The 20,427-nt window shown below is 48.4% G+C and overlaps 7 protein-coding genes across 7 annotated transcripts; 3 read left to right on the top strand and 4 right to left on the bottom strand.

The window, feature by feature from the left end:
- Nucleotides 1-2,053: 2,053 nt before the first annotated feature.
- KY384_007913 (uncharacterized protein) lies at nucleotides 2,054-2,533 on the top strand (the record flags this gene model as incomplete). Its single annotated transcript, XM_044816402.1, has 1 exon — nucleotides 2,054-2,533. The coding sequence occupies one exon, from the start codon at nucleotides 2,054-2,056 to the stop codon at nucleotides 2,531-2,533; it is 480 nt and encodes a 159-aa protein (XP_044667042.1).
- Nucleotides 2,534-2,772: 239 nt separating this feature from the next.
- KY384_007914 (uncharacterized protein) lies at nucleotides 2,773-4,641 on the bottom strand (the record flags this gene model as incomplete). The annotated part of the gene is made up of 4 exons (XM_044816403.1): nucleotides 2,773-3,566; nucleotides 3,627-4,024; nucleotides 4,072-4,335; nucleotides 4,379-4,641. 4 exons carry the CDS (start codon nucleotides 4,639-4,641, stop codon nucleotides 2,773-2,775), a joined length of 1,719 nt encoding a protein of 572 aa, XP_044667043.1.
- Nucleotides 4,642-4,799: 158 nt separating this feature from the next.
- KY384_007915 (uncharacterized protein) lies at nucleotides 4,800-5,576 on the bottom strand (the record flags this gene model as incomplete). The annotated part of the gene is made up of 1 exon (XM_044816404.1): nucleotides 4,800-5,576. The coding sequence occupies one exon, from the start codon at nucleotides 5,574-5,576 to the stop codon at nucleotides 4,800-4,802; it is 777 nt and encodes a 258-aa protein (XP_044667044.1).
- A 413-nt stretch (nucleotides 5,577-5,989) lies between these two features.
- Nucleotides 5,990-10,152, top strand: KY384_007916 (uncharacterized protein; the record flags this gene model as incomplete). The annotated part of the gene is made up of 3 exons (XM_044816405.1): nucleotides 5,990-6,459; nucleotides 6,539-7,173; nucleotides 8,813-10,152. The coding sequence occupies 3 exons, from the start codon at nucleotides 5,990-5,992 to the stop codon at nucleotides 10,150-10,152; spliced, it is 2,445 nt and encodes an 814-aa protein (XP_044667045.1).
- Nucleotides 10,153-15,504: 5,352 nt separating this feature from the next.
- On the bottom strand, nucleotides 15,505-17,392 carry KY384_007917 (uncharacterized protein; the record flags this gene model as incomplete). The annotated part of the gene is made up of 5 exons (XM_044816406.1): nucleotides 15,505-15,760; nucleotides 15,812-15,879; nucleotides 15,932-16,096; nucleotides 17,081-17,110; nucleotides 17,159-17,392. The coding sequence occupies 5 exons, from the start codon at nucleotides 17,390-17,392 to the stop codon at nucleotides 15,505-15,507; spliced, it is 753 nt and encodes a 250-aa protein (XP_044667046.1).
- A 757-nt stretch (nucleotides 17,393-18,149) lies between these two features.
- On the bottom strand, nucleotides 18,150-18,880 carry KY384_007918 (uncharacterized protein; the record flags this gene model as incomplete). Its single annotated transcript, XM_044816407.1, has 2 exons — nucleotides 18,150-18,785; nucleotides 18,833-18,880. The coding sequence occupies 2 exons, from the start codon at nucleotides 18,878-18,880 to the stop codon at nucleotides 18,150-18,152; spliced, it is 684 nt and encodes a 227-aa protein (XP_044667047.1).
- A 485-nt stretch (nucleotides 18,881-19,365) lies between these two features.
- KY384_007919 (uncharacterized protein) lies at nucleotides 19,366-20,264 on the top strand (the record flags this gene model as incomplete). Its single annotated transcript, XM_044816408.1, has 4 exons — nucleotides 19,366-19,393; nucleotides 19,458-19,786; nucleotides 19,859-20,006; nucleotides 20,059-20,264. 4 exons carry the CDS (start codon nucleotides 19,366-19,368, stop codon nucleotides 20,262-20,264), a joined length of 711 nt encoding a protein of 236 aa, XP_044667048.1.
- Nucleotides 20,265-20,427: the final 163 nt, after the last annotated feature.

Here is a 20,427-nt window from a genome sequence, read left to right on the forward strand (position 1 = left end):
GGATATGCATGATATGAGGGTGATAGTCTCCCTGTCTCCGAACGGCCTACATGTAAAATTACAGAGGCTCAAAAGTGTCAAAGATGAAAATTTTCAGAGTGGTGATCTAGAAGCGCAAGTTAACATGAAGGGCGGAATCTCAGCGTCTAGGTTGATAGAGCAACACAGAGTGGGTTGAAAATAGCATTCTGCCATCATGAACGACCTTTCCAGAAATACTTCACCAACAAGTTCTAAAGCCTCCATTCACGAAGATATCGGTCTCAAGGTCCGAGACTCTCAGCCGACCGGAGATCCAAAACACAAGGCCACCCCTAAATCGTCAAACTCCAGTGGCTCAACTAAGCGTACAGTGGCACAGCCACTTAATCAACGACTTTCATTGACGACTTAAGATATGTTCCTAGTCACTCCAATTGATAGCGTTATGGGTCTTGTAGACAGTGGAGCAAGGGAGCACGATACCTCAGAATTCTTCCTAGACTTTACTCCTACTACTTCAGCTCCAAAGTTACGACTCTCGGCCCCTTACGAGCCTGTATATATTTCCTTGTAGTTGAAGGATCTTTTCATCTTTGGTTTTATTGCCCTCTATCAGAATTGCTGCCATCGGGGGCTGACTGTTACGCTGGCAGTGAGGGCAACTGTGGTGTGGAGTTTGCTTCGAAGTATCGGCAGAATGAGCTGCTTTTGGCCGCAAGCCTCTAACGGCGTCGAGGTAGAGCACAAAGTAAAAGTTGTGGATACCTCTGACTCATAGAGCGTTATGCCAAGAGAACATAGACATAAAAGGAAGTTTTTCTCATCTGTCTTGGTTTCTTTCCTTCTTCTCTTCAGGCATCTCGTTGTAGCTCTGCCGACCTTGTTCGAAAGCTTTTACAACTGACACCGATATTCAATTGACCAAAAGCCTTCAAGCAATAAATCACAATAATTCACACTAATAGCGAAATCCCTAAAGCCCTTCACTAACACAACTCAAACCCTTTCATTCACCCTAACTTTATTATAGCATTATTAACATCTATCGATCCTGCAATCCATCACTTTCAGGGCCCCAACATTTCACCAGACACTGATCAGTGTCGCCAACGGTTTGGGCAAACCAACTAGTTGGTTTGACAAACAGTTGGTCCAATTCAAGGGTCAAATCAACTACTGACGGTCCGGTTTGAGGTCGTAAACCAACTGCTTTAACTAATAGTTAATATATTAAGCAATTTTTGAGATTGCTCACCAGGAGATAAGATCTTGCCAAGACCCCCTTTCAACAGCAAAGTGAAGTTCAACCGCTAGCGATCCAGTTTGGCCTTCAAATCAACTGCTAAACTACTGCTTTTGCCACTGACAGTCCAGTAGCTTCAAAAATGGGACCGTTCAAACCGTTGGCGACACTGACACTGACCCTAATCACGATGATCTAACGCTTGGTGGACTCGTAGGGCGTACTTTTAATTCTCGGTGTCCTCCAGATAACCAGCCGAGTACCCGTATACCCGCAATTTGCGGCATCACAGGCGATATTTGCCCCGAGTCAGTAGAATCTTCGAGTGAGATGACGATCCCAAAAAGAAACAGACGAAGGCCAGGCTCGATAATTAAGATTCGGCTCAGCAAAGGCAGAGACCTCATGCCCACATCACGGCATCAGCCAAGGAAAGAAGCAAGGACAGGACCTAGCGTCACCTAAATACGATGGATGGTTTATATCTGACTGTACAGCACTGACAAACTTCAAATAACGTCAGTTAGCTCTCAGGAAAGCCAGCATCTCAGTCAATCCAGCAAAGATTGACATGGACGCCAGCCTGGGTCAGATACCACCGACGATTTCCCCGGACACTATGATTGTGAGAAAAGCCTCAATTGCCGTCAAGCATGCAGTATCATCAAAGATTTGTGCATGGCATACTTGGAGAGTCACCCCAGTCCATCAAATAGAGCAACCGATAGCTTAGCCTGGTTCCGGGCTACGAAATTCATCAAAGGAGGAGGTCTCAGCGAGAAATGCGTCAAGGCGCTCCATCGTACGATGCGGTATCGGATTGAAAAAATGCATCTTGCGACGAGAATCAAAGACCTCCTTGGGCTAGATTTCCCTGCTTATCACGAGTACAACGTCGATGCCTGGGAGCCGAACTTGGCTGAGTCCTCTGAATGTGGAAAGTGGGATCTAGACACTCATCCAAAGATTCAATTATTCGACAAATTTTACGACCATATCTTTAGGTCGGACATGTTCCCTCCCAAGCCCACCAAGGAGATATTCGGTTATCTGAAGCCAGAGCGATATCTAACGATTGCATTCGTCGAGAACTCAGTGAACATTGAGGAGGCAAGTCGCATGATAGAAAAAGCTGGCAATACGAAGGACCGGTGCGTCGGTGGCCTCACTGAACGCATCAAAAACATCGAAACGGTTCGTCAGGTGGCAGAATCTGCCTTTGAGACCGTGGGCAAACGACTCCGTTCTCGTTCCCCTCAGAAACGCCAGCCTAATCCACACTTTGGCGAGTTGAGCCTGACTAGTTGAGATGGGAGAGGAGGAAGGTGATATGCTACGGCACAACAGTATCAATTAGTATAGCATCAATTAGTATAGCATCAATTAACATAGCATCAATTAACATAGCATCAATTAACATAGCATCAATTAACATAGCATCAATTAACATAGCATCAATTAATGAAACATACATGGTTCTCAATTCTCCCTATCTACCTCTTCGACCCTATAACGCAATGGAAATCCCCCTCGTTCGTGCCTTCATCTCATGCGTTCTCCGGCCAAAACGACCATACGTCCACAGGCGGCTGATTGGGCCCCGTTTCCGCGTTTTCATCACTCCAGTATTCACTTGAATCTTCAAAATCATATATGCTCGTCCCACGGCGTCGTTTGTTGTTGTGTAGCTCGGACATGATCGCCATTGGTGCGCTCGTCTGGATAGCCTTTCTTGGGTTGCCCCTCGCGCGAGACGCAGGGGATCGTTCATGAGGATGGATATCTGGTGTAATCAAGCGCTTTGATGGGGCTTTCTTGGGCAGTGGGCTTGAGTAAGGCGTGTGGTCCGCCCCATGGTGGTTTAGGTCGGAATGTCGGGTGCGTTTATGTGTGAGGTCCTTCATGTGCTTCTGTTTCCTTTTAAGGTTGGTGGACTGATTCACATCTATCTGCGGTTGATCGCGTCGACCTGAAATGTCATTGTATATATAGTTTGCGGTTGCACTGTTGTTGGTAGGAGGCCGATTTGCGACTTGGTCTGATGCACAGCCGGATGGAGGTTGTGTGCTCGCGCTCTCTTGCTCTTGCCAATCAAAGCAGATGTCGGGTTCCAGTCGCGCTGCCATGACCTTAGCCCCATTGCTCTCTTCCCAATTCTCATTACATTCGCCACAGCCATTCTTTGGTATAATGAACTCGTACTCCATGACAGAGTGATCGTACTTCATCCTCATTGTATAATCAAATAGATGCCACTTCTTCTTGCCCCGTGATATCACTTGAAAGTCCTTTCTGTCCTTTGTCGAAAGAACAATCTCCACATATCCAATCTGGCGTATACCTAGTTTACGTCGTTAGTCAGCAAGAAACTCGAGAACACTAAGCTGGGCGTCTCGCTTACCGCTTTTGGGACTTGACAATGGGACGTGATCTTTGGTCTGAGTCTTAGATTGATAGAGATTCTGCCTCAATCTTTGCAGACCGGTAATCGGGACTGCATGCCACGCCCCCTTAGGCATGAATCTTTCTTCACCTGAAGGAATGTGCTCGCCCTGAAGGGATAAGCGTCGATCAAGATAGAAGTTGATTTCAAATACCCTTCGGAAGATCCAAGTTATACAGTCTCTCACCACGTACTTTTGATCAAACTTGTCTCGGTGAAGCTTCACGTCGCTTCCATGGGTATCTTTTTCGTACTCCTCATCCCAGACAACTCCAAAGCTACGCGATACGGAAGTAGTCTTGATGGCATCGCGTCGTAGGTAACGTATGAGGGATCCGTCAGCTACAAGAGTGGCACTAAACGCAATCAGAAAGCTCTTATGCTCATCATGCGCCGCACGTACGAATTATCATGGCGTGGCAACATCGTCAAGGATTTGAAATGATCCTGTATCCTTTTTCGGATATAACCATTTGAACTGGCGCCTCCAACGAAGAAAAGGTTCTGTTCTAAGCTCAGCACATACTTCTCATCTTGATCGAATGGGCATACTCTCAATTTCAATCCAAGCTTCCCTTGGACTGAATCAAATTCTGAGACTTGCGCTTGGATGAGCTCTAGAATTGGTGTGATCATCGGAGAGAAGACTCTCTCCCTGATAGCTTCTCTTCGAAACTCAGCAAACATTACAAGCGATGAGGCCTGCTCACCTTGAGATTTCGAAGTAAGGACAACATAGCCCAAAATCGGGGTCGTAGGTATCTATACCAAGCATTTCAATTTGGAAAACCCCTTCTCCTTCGAAATCTTTGTCAATGGACTCTTTGGCCAATTCGAATTGCTGCTCCACGTAGACTCTCAACTTAGCCTTGATTCTTCTTTCAAGAACTCTGTATTCTTCTTTGGGAGGTGCTTTCTTATGAGAAAGTCTCCTGATTTCTTTCTTCGTCCATTCCTCGATGATGTCTTTCATCTTGTGACCAACTGTCTCTTCGAACACATCATAAAATCTTGAGTTCAGTAGGCAAGAGCCATGCAGACCACCTGTGGTGGGTATTTAGCGGCAACGAGGTAGAGGGAAAAGTTGATCATCTACCGTCGGATGGACATGACTGAACCAAGGAACGGTCTTCAATCGTATATGTTACCACATTCTATGATGTAAGCCAAGGTGTGATAGATTTGTGTCCAAAAACCTACGGCGGTTCCACCACCAACGTCCACGATAATGAATGAAGCCTCGCAGTCCGCGAGCGAAGCCGGTGCATGATCAAATAGGCGACTTCTGTCGAAGCGGGAATAGAGTGCTGCAGCATCAGGTTCGTAAACAGGCGGTCTTACATTACGAAATCCTGCCTTCTCAGCCAGCATTTTCATCTTATGGGCTAAGCTCAGGTCCCAAGCTGCCGGAATGGCTATGACAGTCTCCACTTGGAGTTTGTCAAGAGATATATGGTCAGCCAGCTTAGTCGTAATTTCTGCGTAGAAAAGGCTGAGAAACTTTACTACCAAGGCATCTATAGACATGATTCCGGCCTCTGCAGGTAATGCATCCACTTGATCTTGAATGCGATTCCTGATTTTCTCAGTATGCTTGCAGGGGTCAAGTGCCAATTTGACATGAGTTATTCGATCCTCTTCTCGAAGATTTCGTTTCCCGATCTGTGAGTCGATGCGGTTGCCCAAGATCCATTTCTGGAGAGACTGACTCCACGCAAACTCTGTCTTCATGTATCGATCTGTCTGGCCATGAAAGAAAACGTTATGTATACCCTTGATGTCAAAGTCATCTTTCAGCAGACATGCACTCGATTCGGGCCGGTAATATGTCCAGGACGCACTGCAATTTGCTGTTCCGAAGTCTATAGCAATGGCAAGTCTTGTCTGAGCCGAGAACACATCAGACATTTTCGAGGGCTGCTAGCAGAGAAGGCCGACAAAGACTGTAATCAAGGTCTATGATGACAAGACACCAGAATGAACTTCGTGGATAGTAGGTAGATTTTAGAGCGCCACCCGGCTTTCCTCTCCCCAAACGCGGGCGCGCCAGTCGCGACACGACCTATTATTACGACTTATACAGTCGTGTTTATTTGGTGTGTGGAAATGAGGGATCGACAGCAATTTGTGATCCCTGTTGGTCTACCCTCCATCATTGATTACAATTTATTTCACGCTTGCGTTTCATTACGCAAGTCAAGTCGCCCTAGTCGCTCTTATTCTCAAGATTTGCAGATTCTCTCCTCCCAGACTTGCTTCCTGGACATGGACGATAATTCTTCTTGGCCTCGCCTAGTGAAGACGAGAATCATCACGCAAAGATGGCGCCACTTATCCCCAAAGATGCAGTCAAAACGATGTTAGATCACCTCGAGAAGAACAAAGGCAGGGCTGGTCCTTACATGCTGGACAGAAATGGAGCTTACCAAGAATTGTTCGCGGTGGTCAAGGCGACTCACCCTAAGCTAGCAATTACCCCGACGAACATCAGGAGTAAATTCAACAGGCTAGCGTCCAAAAAGTATATCCGCCATTATAAACAAAGTTTTATTGTGGAACTATTTGAGAACGGCATCACCGTGCTGCCGCAATGGTATTTGGATTCCATACACTCTGACTTCCAGGGTAAAGGCTACAAGCGGAGTTTCGAAGGAACCTCTGAGGAAGACGCTGAGATGGCTCCACGCGCAACTAGACCAGCACACGAACATCCTCCTAGAAAGGTCAGAAAGACCCTTTGGAAGTGTAATCCCAGCGAAGAGACCTCGGAGAGCCCACGAAAACCCCAAAAGTAGGTAAAGCTCCCAAAGACGTGAGAGTTCAATCTTCGATCGAGAACTCTTAGTCCTTATACTGATACTCAGTCTTAGCGACGCCCAGATACAAGCTTCTGAGGTACGCCCGAAGGTCATCGTACCGACTCGTCGGACCCCAGAGGCCCCACCAATCGAGCCGTTATCAGACCTTTCATCGCCCACTTCGGACCACGAGCTTAACATTCATCAACAATCGGTGCTACAGCCAGGCATTCCCACCCTCATTTCTCGCACTAAGTATCAAGAACGCTATGCAGAAATTGACAACTATCTTGCAGAAGACCGTGGGGCTTTCAGTTGTAGCGTCCAGGAGCTGTCGAGCCTTCAATCTGACATTCTGCGATATGTGGATCTGGGCATTAAACACCTCTTTCAAGAAGGCCGTGACTGGCAAAAATCTTGCCATTTGGCGGATTCTAGACATTTATTTGCTCCAAAGCTCAGTGGAGCACTGTCAGACAATGACTTCCACGATATTTGCGAGAAAGTATTCTGCTCAGAAACGATCTTTGACTTGTACGATTCAGCATTGTCGAATGCTTTCTCCATTGAGGATCTGCTAAGAGCTATCAAGATAGCCGCCATACATCATTGGGTGCTAGGGAGTGGACGGATCCACGATGCAATTACAAGCCGAATGCACCACAGATCGAAATTTGGCCAGGACGTAGTGGAGGAACTTGACAAAGGTAAGCTGACAGTAGCAAAAATGACAGTCTGAGCTGACTTCTGGCCTTTGCTAGTCTTTCCTGAGCTTTATAGACAAATTCTGTTCAAGTGTAGACATAAATTTCTCAGAGAGTCATTTGATGAAGTCGATACATGCAAAAAATTGACCAACAAGCTGCACGATGCACTGTCTGTCTTCTTACAGGCCAACGGCTTCTCCCAAGCAGGACCCAAATGCCAGCGGTGGAAATTAAGCATGCGGTCAGCCTTTGAGAAAGCCTTCGAACTCAAAAGGCTGGTCCTCCTCAGGGATCGCAGGGAAACTTTTCTCTTACCAAGACATGGCGATGACTTCGATCATACCTATATGAGCAGTCATGGAGCGTCGGAAATAACCAAAAGAAGCAAAGTGCAACGGGCTGTATTTCCTGCTTTGCTAAACCATCCCGATACTCAGAAACACGAAGAATCGACTGACTGTCCGGTGTTGCGTGGAATCGTTGTCCTCCAATGGAGATATCCACATAGCTACCAAAAAGAGATTTGATTCGCCGTTGCAGACTGCCTGAAAGCTCCGTATGGGTTTATTCGCTGACTTGGGGACCCGGTGAATCGACCGAGGCACTGGTGGTTGAGGGAGGTGTAATTTTGACCACATAGCTCAATACAGTACATTGGTAGCGTAAAATCTGGCGAGGTGGCTCCGCGACTCTGCAGATCGATTTCGAGGAGCTAGGTGAGCAGGCTAGGCGGTGAGTGGGTCCCTTGACAGGGGGGCTGTCGCTGACTTGCTACCAGCCCCCTTCCCTTGACCGCCTGTCAACGTCGATCGTTGCAGGGCGAAGGTTAGATCCTGGCGGACTCACGGAGCAGAGACTGGCTGCCGAGAGCCGGAGCTAGGATGTACGTCCAAAAGTAGAAGTGGCATGTTGGTGTGCTGGCAATACGCGTTTCAAGCACTTCCATACCATCTCTCGATGGAAACTGGAAAGGTGCTTGGAAGGTGCTCACTCACGGTTCACGCGAGGCTGAAGGATCTCGATCCCTGCACAAGGCGCATGAGCCCATGCCGGAACGACTGCCCGTTAAATGAAGAGCTCGCGTTTGAAATTAGGGCCCCTCTTTGCAGTACAGATGTGTGTCTCATGAGCGGTTGCGGCTTTGCACTAGAATCCAGTTCTGAGCGTATCGTGTGCCACCGCAATAACGCTCCCAGTTCTGTGCCCCTAAGGTCTTGCGCAAGCCGGCATAGAGGACATAATACAGTACCAAACAGGAAATCCACACAGATAGTGGCATAATGAGAACCAGAAGAACATATCAATATGTCTACGTGTCAATAAATATATGAGGACAAACAAATCAGCGGCGACTCTTTTCGAATATGCAGTAGGAGCTCAAAGCTGCATGTTGAGGACTTTTAAAATTGCTCGGCGTCCGGGTCCGGCGTTGCATGTTGAGATAGATAACATATGGATTCATCACATAGCCTCGCTCGGTAAATTATCCGTCACGCATCTACCTTGTCGGTTTTGTAAGATCAACTAAAAGATATGCAGCGCTTATGTTTAATGCATAATTTAATGCTTGACGGTGCCAAGACTTGAGTAAAGCAGCGTCATGGCCTCTCATATTTACATCTGGAGCCAGATGTGACAGATTCTACGGTCATGTCATTGAGCATGTCTTCCTATTCCACACCAAGCTCAGACCCCGACACGGGCTTCGAGTCCTCACCAGATCCTTACGATGCTGAGGCCTCTACTACTTCCAGCTCATACGCCCGATTACCTCCTCATATACAGGCCATGAAGCTACCCAGACCGTTCTTACCCTTTTCAAGAGACGAGAATGAGCAAGTCTTTGAACGAAGCATTCTCGATCGCTTCAATGCCCTTGAGCAGAAATTGAATCGTCGACTCACCTCAGAAGAGCTGTCGGGATCCGCATCATGTACAGCGAATGGAGTAAGAGTGGCTTCACTTGGCCTTCCAGTGACTTATGCCTTCGCGGGGTGGCGCACATATGCGACTCGAGAGGGTATGAAACTCCCACTCTACGGCAATCTAAGACCGGCCGAAGGAGCTCCGCGAAATAAGATAGCAAATTGGGATGGGCAACACCTGTCGATTGGACCAAGAGAATATCTTAGGCGCATGAGTCCAAATATAAAGACTATACTTCTTCACGCGATTAGAGGCACCAACTATCTCGCCTTCTCCTGGTTTGCCTTTGTGCCATTCTTTGCGATCTACGGCGCCGTTGTTGCGGCCACAGCAGAGCAGTCAGATTCGAGGCTACAGCAAGTGAGAAAAGAGTCGGATGAGATCCGTCGCACTACACAGGGTGACACTTTAAATAGACAAGAGGACCAGCCCCGATCAAGAGGGCAAAAGTTACCGAAGCGGCAAGAGGGAGCAAGGACTCGGAAGGATCCTACGGGACAAGGCGACCGTGAGGCGGGTGATCTATGGGCAAGACACAGAGAAACCATTTCTCGGACAGAAAAATCGTCGCGAGATTTCGACGACGCAAGTCCAACTGGCGGGATGGGTATGTTCGAATTTGAAGAAGGCTCAGCAATAGATTATGGCACAGATGTTGGAAGCGGAGGCCAAGACCGGAGCGAAAGGTCGCAGGGTCGGACTGATACCATGCAGACAAACCAACGGGAACCTCAGAGGCAGCAAGCACAACCTCGAGCGCCAAGATCCAAGCCACGAGAGAGGGTGGATGCCGAACCTGAATTCGACGCTGGTGCTTCTGGTGAAAGTACGAACGCGTGGGATAGACTACGGAACAGTGCTATGAATGGTCAAGTTCCAAATCGGACAGGGAAAAGATCTGGACAAGCACAGCAAGAAGTTGAAGGCTCTTACTCGGGCGCTGAAGAAGAGAAAAGCTACGCAAGGGGTGAAGCCCAAAGGGAGTTTGACAAGCGACTGGAAAGAGAAAGAGAGGGAGGGGACTTTTATGATCGCGGTAGTGGTGGACGATAGTCATTCTCAATATCATACCACTGCCTTGTGAGTATTTCGATGCCTTGCAGTGGATGCTTGTCCCCGGCGAAAGTCGAGTATGTACATAAACGCTTCGGCCTCGCGAATAGATGCTGCTGAGCTTTACGAGCCAAGATGAGACAACGAAGCCATTTGATGCCTCACCTCTTACTCGACCCAATTCTGATGGTTCAAGCCGCGTTCATACCCGGCACAAGACTGACTCTACCTTGTCTGTTCCAACTGAAATTTCGCTTCACAGACGATTCCGCCCCCCATGTGAGCCAACGGTACATCCATGGTTACTCACGGGGTCTCATCATTGGTCGTACTCCTGCTGAAGTTATGGGGGTGTGCACGGGCCTATACGTACCAGCCGGAGTCTCTCGGACGCTGAAGATACAGAAGTACCTTGACTAGACACCGCGCCTACTCCTTATATAGTCACTCAGTCTCCCTCGTCAAAAGATCGTTTGACTCCCACAAACAAGCTTCCTGTCATCGAGAATATTTGCCACAGCCAGTCTCCAACAAGTCCATATATATATCATTCCAACCACCGCTACTCGACTACCAAGATGCACTCAATCTCCTTGAAAACATTGCTCGGCTTGATCTGCCTCGTGCCATTGATTGCCAAAGGCTTTGCCATACCCAGTACGGCTCCCGCAACATTATTCAAGAATACCTACAAGCTGACAGACATTTCTTTCCAGCAGAATCTCGTGCCTCTTGTACCTATTACGACTCTACTTGTTATCCGCCAATACCCGGTCGTAAATGCTGCCTTTGTGGAGCTCATACGGGAATAGAATGCCCTTAATGAATCCATTATGAGTATGATAATCTAGCTGATGGTCCATGAAGAGTACTGATATGCTAGGCAAGAAGGGAGGCACCGTATGGCGAACACAGCGAGCCTTAGTTGGTCCTAGTCAATTCATGAACAAGTGGTCGAAGAATTCCGTCCCTGTCTAGTCCTTAATATTAAAACGTTCTTGATCATCCAACGTGATTCAATGCATCCATCTCAAAAGTTGACAAGCTGCGTCTCCTGTGGCACTGAGCGGCTCGGGCACCAGGTCTGATCCCCCATATCACAAAAATCATTTTCTGTAGCCTCTTACAACACGTAGGTCCCATTTCCCTATTAGGCAGATCGAGAATCGAAATAGGCAGGAGTGCTGCAGTGCCCACACCCTCAAATTAGGATCGGACCGTCTCATAGGAAGGCCACGCGAGGTCCATGCAGTACCTTATGCACGATCTAACCTTTGTACCTACGTGCATGACAGCAGCAGCAGTGCCTAAATCCTGCATATTATTAATCCGGGCAGCACATGGCATCATTGCACTTCTCCCTCGCTTGACCTCGGGCAACCAGAGAAGTGGACAAAGAAAACTTCGCTTTCTGATTCTGCAGCTGTGGTATGATTATGAACGTTCATGGTGTACGGCTTCAATTCTGGGATGCAGCATCACTCATGCCTCAAAAGCAGTCTCCTTTGCTTCCAGAAAGAAGTTCTCCAATTTTCTGGCCTTGAAATTTCATCATCCAACTTCTCATTAATCCTACAACAAACGCTGACCTTCGAGCCTTGACCCCCCTCTCCGCCGCCCCGTCCTCACCAGCTTAATACTTCACACAATGCAATCACCCTTCCTCAAAGTCCTCGTCGCCTCCATCTGCCTCTTCCCTCTACTACTTTCAGGCATGATTCTTCCCAGTCAGTACGAAACCGAACCCCTCCACCCTCCCCCCTCCAACCCCACCCCTCTTCCCCCCTTTCCCGTTTTCCTATATGCTGATACACACTGTGGATAGGAAGTTCCCCTGTACCCTGCCAAGGCGACTGTTTCTTCTTCGCTGGAAGCTGTCCGCCTCGAACAACCTGTTCCTGTACATGTATACCTTGCGGTCGGGCAACAGGGCAGCCTTGTAATGATGGGACGGGGGTCTGAGGGAGAGAGGCGTTGGTAAAGAAGATGGGTAGGGTGAAGTATGGGCTTCATGCGGCTGTCAGGTAATTTGGAGGTGCTCCTGAATCGAAAAAGTTTGCTGGACTATCTTGAGGTTAAACAAAGGACTAAGCTATTTGGTTGTGATTTCCTTTGAAGTTGAATTGAGCTGCCTCAAATTGTATGATTGAGTTGATTGTCCCGTTACGTGGTCTATCTAGGAGCCACGTCCAAGGAAGATTGATCTGGCGAAGGTAGCGAGAAGCAGAGTTCCTCGCTCTTCAGATCTTCCAAGTCATGCCAATCCACGCCATTAGTGCCTACCTCCGCAAATTCTGCATACAAATCTGCCTCCTCATTAGTCCAAATTGTTCATATTCTGCCTTTGCAGCAGGGTTCCACCCCAAAACCATCCTGCTCTCTTCACCCAAGCAAATTCCATTCCACAACTGTCCTGTGACACAGAGAACGGTGATTCGGATCTTCAGACCCTACAGCTACTGATATCTCTGTGAATACGTGCATCTTTGTGGGTCTTTCAACGTTCATGGTATGCAGCAAACTTTTTAAATTGTATCTGGGGAAGTTTAAGTGCGCCATTACGCCTCCATGACTCAATCAAACTTCCATTTCCTGTCGTTCCTTCCAATTTCCATTTACCTCTCAAGTAGCTATCTACATCTGACAAACGAGCTCTGTTCATCTCCACAAACATACCTTTTTAGAATTAAGATTCATCTGTTCTTGACTCCCAATACTCGGACCATGGCACCATCAAGACTCGCCAAGTCTGGCAAGTCTCGAACCCCGATTCACAACACCGCAACTGACGACGACTCATTCATTGATCCCCTTGCCAGCATAGATTTCGATCCCTCTTTTTGGGCCGGAAGCGTCGCTCGGGCACTAATTATATCTGAAGCTCAGCGCCTAACGCCACAAGATCCCGGGCTTGTGGAAGAAATACTCGACCATTCAACCGTAGAGTCTGCGAGAGCATGGAACAAACTTGTCGCTGCCGTTGAGGATGCGCTTTATAAGGAAGCCGAGCGCTCTAAGAGACGCGAGAAGAATCGCGCGCGGGTGATGAAGTGGAAGGCGCGGTTTGGCATGCCACTGGCATATATCCTAGAGGGTTTAGACTTTTTGAGACAGATGGCTGTCGCGCTTTGGAAGAGTGAATCAAAGTGTAAGACTGCTGGAGCTCAGTGATGTGGGTACATGCGAGATACGGGTATAGTCTGAACTTCGTCATCGACCAAGGCCCAGCTTGCTGAATTCTGCAGCATAGTCATTCTAATCGTAGACTTCGCCAACCCAATTCTTCTCAGCTTGGATCCAACCACACTATGAAGTAGCTCGTGAGCAAGCGTGAGAACAGACCACGTGGAATCCTGAGAGTCAATTAGTAGCGTAATCATCCTACTCGGAGCCCTTCGGATAACGATCAGTAGGAACAAAGAGCCATCGATGGAGCGAGTCAGCAAGTGTGATTCCCTGGTGAGCCCCACCCCTTTGCGTCGAAATGATCAATGTGGGATAGACATGCATATTGAGTCTGTGGCACACCCTCTCCTCTCTGAACGGGGCTGATCGGCCAATTGCCACGGGAAGGGAAAGGTGTGTGTGCCTACTTGTGTATCAAATATCTGGACCTCTAGACCGGGGACCAAGCATATATATTGACAAGCTCCCTCCTAGGCTCCTCGTTCTGCTTAAGCTTCTGCAGAAAAAGTGATAAGTCAATTCAGTTACATCAAACATGCAATCGATCTACCTCAGCGCTCTGCTCACCACGCTGCTCCTCCCAATTACGCTACCTACCGTCGGCGCCACCGTCCTCCCAGGTAAGATCTCTATACCTTTGACTATCCCTCCAGCTCTGTTTCACCCGGCTGCTTTGTCAGATTGACGAGGCTCATTCACGTCTTAGGGAGTCTGCACGCTAGACACCTATGCACGACCAAAGCAGATTGTACGCAGTGGGCGACCAACAAATGTGAGAGTACAAAGGCAACGTGTGATGCTGGGACTGGGAAATGCGTTTGTACAACGCCACCAGGAGGAGGAGATTGCCACCCAACACCGAACCATCTTTGCCCTTGATGAAAGAATGGTGAAAACTTCTTAGTGGAGACTCAAGAAATTAGTGTAACGTATGTGCCACGTTGGATGAGATAGTCAAGTACTAGTCTAGATTGAGAAGGGAATAAATACGAGATCTGATGAGAATTAGGTTGTGCCACTTTCCCGATCCGTGAATGATTCGGTCCGTTCCCTTGGCAGCCGACCAGGTCTGCGGGCATGAGTGGAGATGCATTAGTCGTTCTCAATCAGGTAATGAGATGAGTAGCATTTGGCTGGTTGGAAGACTCCTGCATATGCAATGCGGGACAAAGATCTTTTGGCGCCTGAATTCCTCCCAAGTCGGTAAGCATCGGACGATATGAGGCAGGATGGGGGAACAAAGGAATCGATACTTCTACCGGTGTTCATCGTCCTGGTGTGCGGAAGATCAAGATCTCCTTCTACCACATATCCGTAGAGGCATCCATAGAATACTACTCTTAAAGAACACCTCCATCAGTACACTTGGCCTCCAATTAGCTATAACACTCTCATCACACTGACCGATACCACCTTTACCACATCATGCATCTCATGTCTCTCTCGGCATTTCTGTTCGCGCTTGTGTCTCTACCATTCATCGAAGCCACAGCGCTACCAGGTGAGCAAAGGCTCCACCAAGGCTCATTCATCCCCACATTGACGTTGATGGTGATGTACTGTAGGAGAGCTCAACGCTCGCAGCTGCACTTCACAGACTTGTCAAGCATACGGAGTCAACAATTGTGAGAGTCGGCGTGCTACCTGCAAGGGAATAGACTGCGAATGCGTCCCTTGCGGCGCCAGATGCCCCTGAGAGACAGACACCTATGCATCGATACGAGGGGCAACAAGACCGTAGAAGCTAAATATTTTTTGCCATCCTTTTTTCTCTTTCTAGCTTAAGAAACCGGGATATCAAGGAATCTGACCCAATACTTTTGCAGTTTGGTAGTAAGACTGCACTCATTGTTGTGATATCTGTATAGGAAACGGATAGTCGAAGCTTTGGAAAGTGCGATGAGATGTGAATATTGGAGGTTTAAGCGCTTTATTGTCAATCTGATAGCCTAAGCAGCAATCGCACCCAATCTGGCACTACACATCCCTCCTCCGGATAGTTGAAGGAGGAATAGCAAGTCTCTGTAAGCATACACGCCTCATCGATATTAGAAATTCCTGCAAGCCCTAATAATACCGCAAAAGAAATGGTCGCCTCGACAATTTAAACCAGCAGTCTTTCCCACTACTGTATTTCCTCCGTACTCTGATCGTTTCGTAACTCGCTTAAGAGATCTCATCCATACCGAGGTCCTCTCCTCCATTTGTCACTGGTTGAGCCGTGCCATTGGTGGCAGGCGCATTCTCATTAGGGGCATTGGGGTCAAAGTAGTCCGCCATCTCGGCATCAAGTTCATCGGCGGTCTTGGCCTTTGGACGTCCAGCGTTGCGACCGCGACGACCGCCCCGTCCACCTGCAACTTTTCCTCCGCGAGTGGCAGTGCTGTTGGTTGTTGCTTTGGGAGCAGCAGACTTTGGTTGTCTAAGCGGGAATTAGCAGTGATGCCAAAATTGATGCGATTGCTATACTAACGTCATACGGTCACTAAGAGCCTTAGAGCCTTGTTGTGTGGCCTTGGCTGCGTCAAGAACGACCTCAATCTGGAAGAGAATTAGAAAGTTGTCCACCGATAGTATCCTTGCGATGCTGTACCTTCATTGGACGTTTGTCGACGAGCATGCCATTGAGTTTGAGAAGCGCATCGTTGGCGCTACCAGGCTTGCTGAAAATAATAGTGGCAACGCCACGGCTGACACCATTGGGGCCATAGGTGAGCATTGCGCGCTTCACTGGCGCCACTGATTTGGTGAAATATTCCTATAGAGAGAAGGTGATACCACGTCAGTCCACTGAGGAACGTTTAGAGTAGGTGAAGGCAAGATAAGCGTTTACGTGGTCCAAAAATCAAGTTGTTGCATCGCAAAGCCATAGGAAAATTTTGCACAACCCAGCACCTCGAGCGTCAGCGAGCAAGCAGCAAGCGTTAGTAAGGTTAGTGTCCGGAATGCCCACAACGTCCGGAAAATACACCTGAGTGCTCACTTAGCGTCGTCTTGTTGAGGTCCAATCCAGGTTATTTTGAAATTGTCGAGGTAGTAGTAAGGACTGCGTGACTCTCTATTGATAAATGTGCAGACTCCCAATGCTACCTTTTCCGCAAAGTCATTGTCTGAGGATGAGGTCGCAAGCTCGGAGAACGTTTGCGGATAATTGCAATGTTTTCGAGCTGTATGCCAACAACCGTGGTCGGGTCTCAAAGAGTTCTGGGAGCTGCTGACTTGGTGGGGTGTGGTCATTTGTACCAGTCTGATGGGAGTTACAGCTGGAAAGTGGATATGTTTGGCGCGATGATTGCGATCCATTTTGGAAACCTGTACTGCATTGGGCAACCTGCTTTGCTCATACTGCTTCACTCGCTGACCTCTAGACCGTACCAAGCGCAAGGACGAATTTCGCATGTACTTCCTTATGGTGGCACCTTTTGAGACGCCTTCACAGGGGGCGGCAAGCCAGATCGCATGTTTGCCAGACATATAAGGATCAAAGCTGCGCAGAGAGCCCAGTTACTGCAGTCTCAACTCCTTGTCTTTTTGCATCAGGCTTCTGGGGAAGCGAGCTAAAATATGACGTGTGGAGGAGATAGAGGTCTATGACCCGTGCGTATTGTCCCATTACAGGATCCAAGGCAGATGAAACATAAACCGAAGAGATCCAAAGAAAAGCGATCGAGTGGCGATGTCGATGAACGAGGGAAGAGGTCGAGAAAGGCCCGATGACGAGTCGGTCTCAGGTCAAACATACCTTTATTTGGGCTTCGCTTACATCGGAAGGCTTGACACATTAGCGCAGATCGTGGACTGCAAACAATATATGGCTTACCAAGTTGCTCACGATGATCTTAGTGTCGCCTGCTGCTGGCGCTTTTCCATTTGTTATTGTAGTGGCAGCTGCAGGTCGACCAGCTCTGGTCTTCTTCTGAATTCCTCCTGCAGGAGCAGCGCTGGTGACTTTCGCCGCTCGATTTCCAACACGGCGGCCGCGTCCACGGCCTCTATTTGTAGTTTTACGGTCGCTGAGAATTTGGTCCAGAGACTGATCGAGTTTTCCAGACATTGTAGAGTAGTGTGGGTAGGAGTCTTGGTATTGCGTTGGTCGAGGCGGCTTGCAGAATAGTTCGCCGGATCTGTATGGTCTAGGCTACGGAGAAGTAGTCCAGTAGTTGAGAGGAGATCTGATCAGGTAGTCTCGATGGCAAGGTCGAGAGACAAAGAGCTTGATGATTTTGTGGATGCAAAGCTCACAGTCTGATAGAATCCGATGAGAATAGGCAGGATTTGAGGAGAGTGATGTAGAGAGTTCCAGTCACTCTTTTAGGCAGCGACTTTTGTCGTGTTGAGTAAGGTGTGTCGTGAAGTATAGAGAGTTGTGACGCGTGAAATGATGGGTGTTCACGAAGAGAAGGACAAAGGGACTGTTGAGTGATTGTGTCGTGGAGTGAAGAAGGGAGGAGCCAGAAGGCTGCGACAAAAGGAAAGCCGCCGCGCTAACGCTCAATCCACGCTAGGCCGGCTCGGGTAAGGCCACATCTTGGCATTCCTCGTTGCTTCCCGTCCATTCTGGTGACTCCAATACCGAATCAACGGTGAGAGATGGGAAAAGATTCGCGATACGAGAGGTGGATATCAATGAAACAGAATCCAGGAACTAGATTGTCAAGCTATTCATGAAGTTGCTGGCCATATGCTATGGCTAATTACGCCATCCCTACGCCAAACTCGTGTGTTGCCCATAACCAGTTGAACCCGGATTTACCCTCAAAGATCCCAGGTTTCGCTGCTATTGATTTGCATATCAAGTCGTAAACACCGTGTCAGCCCTTGAGAGCCTCTAACCTTCCTCTCATCTGCTCCAATGTCGCTTCTTGATCTTCTATCGACTCCTCCGCCACTGGCGGTTCCTCTGCAACTGGGGCAGCTTCCACCTTTGCCTTTCCAAGCTTTCCTTGTAATATTTCACCAAGTACTTTGTCGACTTCGGTCTCTGCCTCCTCGTCCTCTCCTTCCATCAGCTCATCATCCGGTAGACTGTCCCCTACCATCTCTTCGATGATCCCCGCCTTCATAAGCTCCTGGCTAAGCTCCCTCATTGTGCCTGTGAGCTCCGGTAGCCGTACTAGACTATTCACGTCTTTCATGATGCCGGTCGAGCTTTTGATGCTTCCCTCAATCTTCCGTACCGAGAACGCTTCGTTGACTTGCATTTGCACGCTTTGTAGTTGGGCCTTTGAGGTAGCTAGCCGGTTGCTCTGTTTTCGTATCCGAATGAGCTCTTTGGCGAAAAGTCTTGTCTCCTGGGCTGCTTGTTTCTGCTGGGAGGGGTTGCGCTGGCCGCGCTTCGAGGATGCGAGGATGGTCTGGCGGGCTTTCTGGTCGAGGTTTTTGAGTTGAATGATGTCGCGGTCAAGTTTTCGGGTATTTGATCTTATCAGGTTGTTACATTTTCTCATCTATAGACCGTTGATAGAGGTTCTCGCTCCGGAGAATCAAGACATACCTGAGCCGCCGGGTCTGGCTTCCAGAAAACCGCCTTGAGGGACTCCATAGTGAAGCGTGCGCTGTTTCAAGGAGGAGGGCTCAACTTTGTATCATATTGGGAAAATCATCATAAGCCGATTGCTCATGTAGACGTGAATGACATGTAAATGCGCTTCGCTCACTGCCTGCCAGGCCACAAAATCCGGTAATATTCGGACTTAAGCTGGTGCTAGCTCATGATGAATACTGATGCCCAATTTTCGTGATGGGACTCGAAATTCGCTCCTGAAGCTCGGAAATCCTTTGCGTAGAAGATTGGCTATACCATAACCCTGTTCGACTGTTTGTGAGGCCTTACGATTCAATTCCCTGGCGTTGTGGTGAAAATTGTCCCATCCTTCGATTGACTTCTTTGTGGGTCTAGCGCTAGCCTTACGGACTATCGTCACCCGAAGATCTTCAAACAATTTTGCTTGCCTTCTCTTCCTAAGCTCGACGCGAATAGAGCAACTTCAATCTCTCACAGCCTGACTCTTCATCTCCCTCTACACAATGTCTGACCCAACTCTGACACCAGAAGGTCTGTCTCACTGCTTGCGACGGCCGCATCTTTAGGAGCCTAGCTAAATCGTAAAATCCTTTAGTTACCTGGGCTCAACGCTCCTCAACCTCTGACCCTGAGCGGAATTATGTCTATCTCACTATTGCTGCCATCGATGTGCCACAAGGAAAACCGCAAATTGACTTGAAACCTGGAAAGCTCATTTTCACCGGCCACAGTGAAACGAAAAAAGTCACCTACCATGTCGAGCTTGACTTCTACGCGGAGATTGATGTTGAGAATTCGAAGACGATTCACTCACCACGCGACGTCGAGTTTGTGCTTAGAAAGAAAGAGTTGAAGCAAGAATTTTGGCCGAGACTTCTGAAGGAGAGCAAGAAGGTGCATTTCTTGAAGACGAACTTTGACAAGGTGGGTTTCCTAGAAAAACGAGGCTTCTTTGAGCCTACGATAGCGGTAAAAACACTGAACTAGTTTGTGTAGTGGGTCGACGAGGATGAGCAAGACGCTGCCCCTGACGATGATCCAGCTGGAGGTATGGGTGGCATGGGCGACATGGGTGGCATGGGTGGCATGGGCGGCATGGGAGGAATGGGTGGAATGGGAGGTGACGGTGGTTTTGGTGGCATTGGTCAGTCTATGCGTTCGACCTAGAGTTTGTGGAAACTAATCCTTAGCTACAGACTTCTCCAAGCTTGGCGGCGGTGCAGGCGGGATGCCAGACATGGGTGATATGCCAGAGGACGATGGCGACGCTGACGATGACGACGACGACGACATGCCCGGTCTCGAAGGCGATGAAGCTGAGGGCAAGGGTAAAGGCAAAGCAGATGAGGCCCCAGCTGGAGAGGCGAAGACCGGAGGCGCCAAAATTGAAGAGGTGGCATAAAGGGTCTTGCATGAAGACGAGAAAGATTTGATTCAATCCATCCATATCGAAGTGAGCGACAGGTATATTAGCTATGGAGTGGTAGATGGCACATACGAGCCAGACCTTCAATTCTCATAGAAGTAAAATTGGTGAATGACTTGAATCTTCGGAGTTTTTGCTT

This window comes from Bacidia gigantensis, assembly GCF_019456465.1.
Source record: "Bacidia gigantensis strain McMullin 20006 chromosome Unknown contig_278, whole genome shotgun sequence".
NCBI classification, from domain to species: Eukaryota; Fungi; Ascomycota; class Lecanoromycetes; order Lecanorales; family Ramalinaceae; genus Bacidia; species Bacidia gigantensis.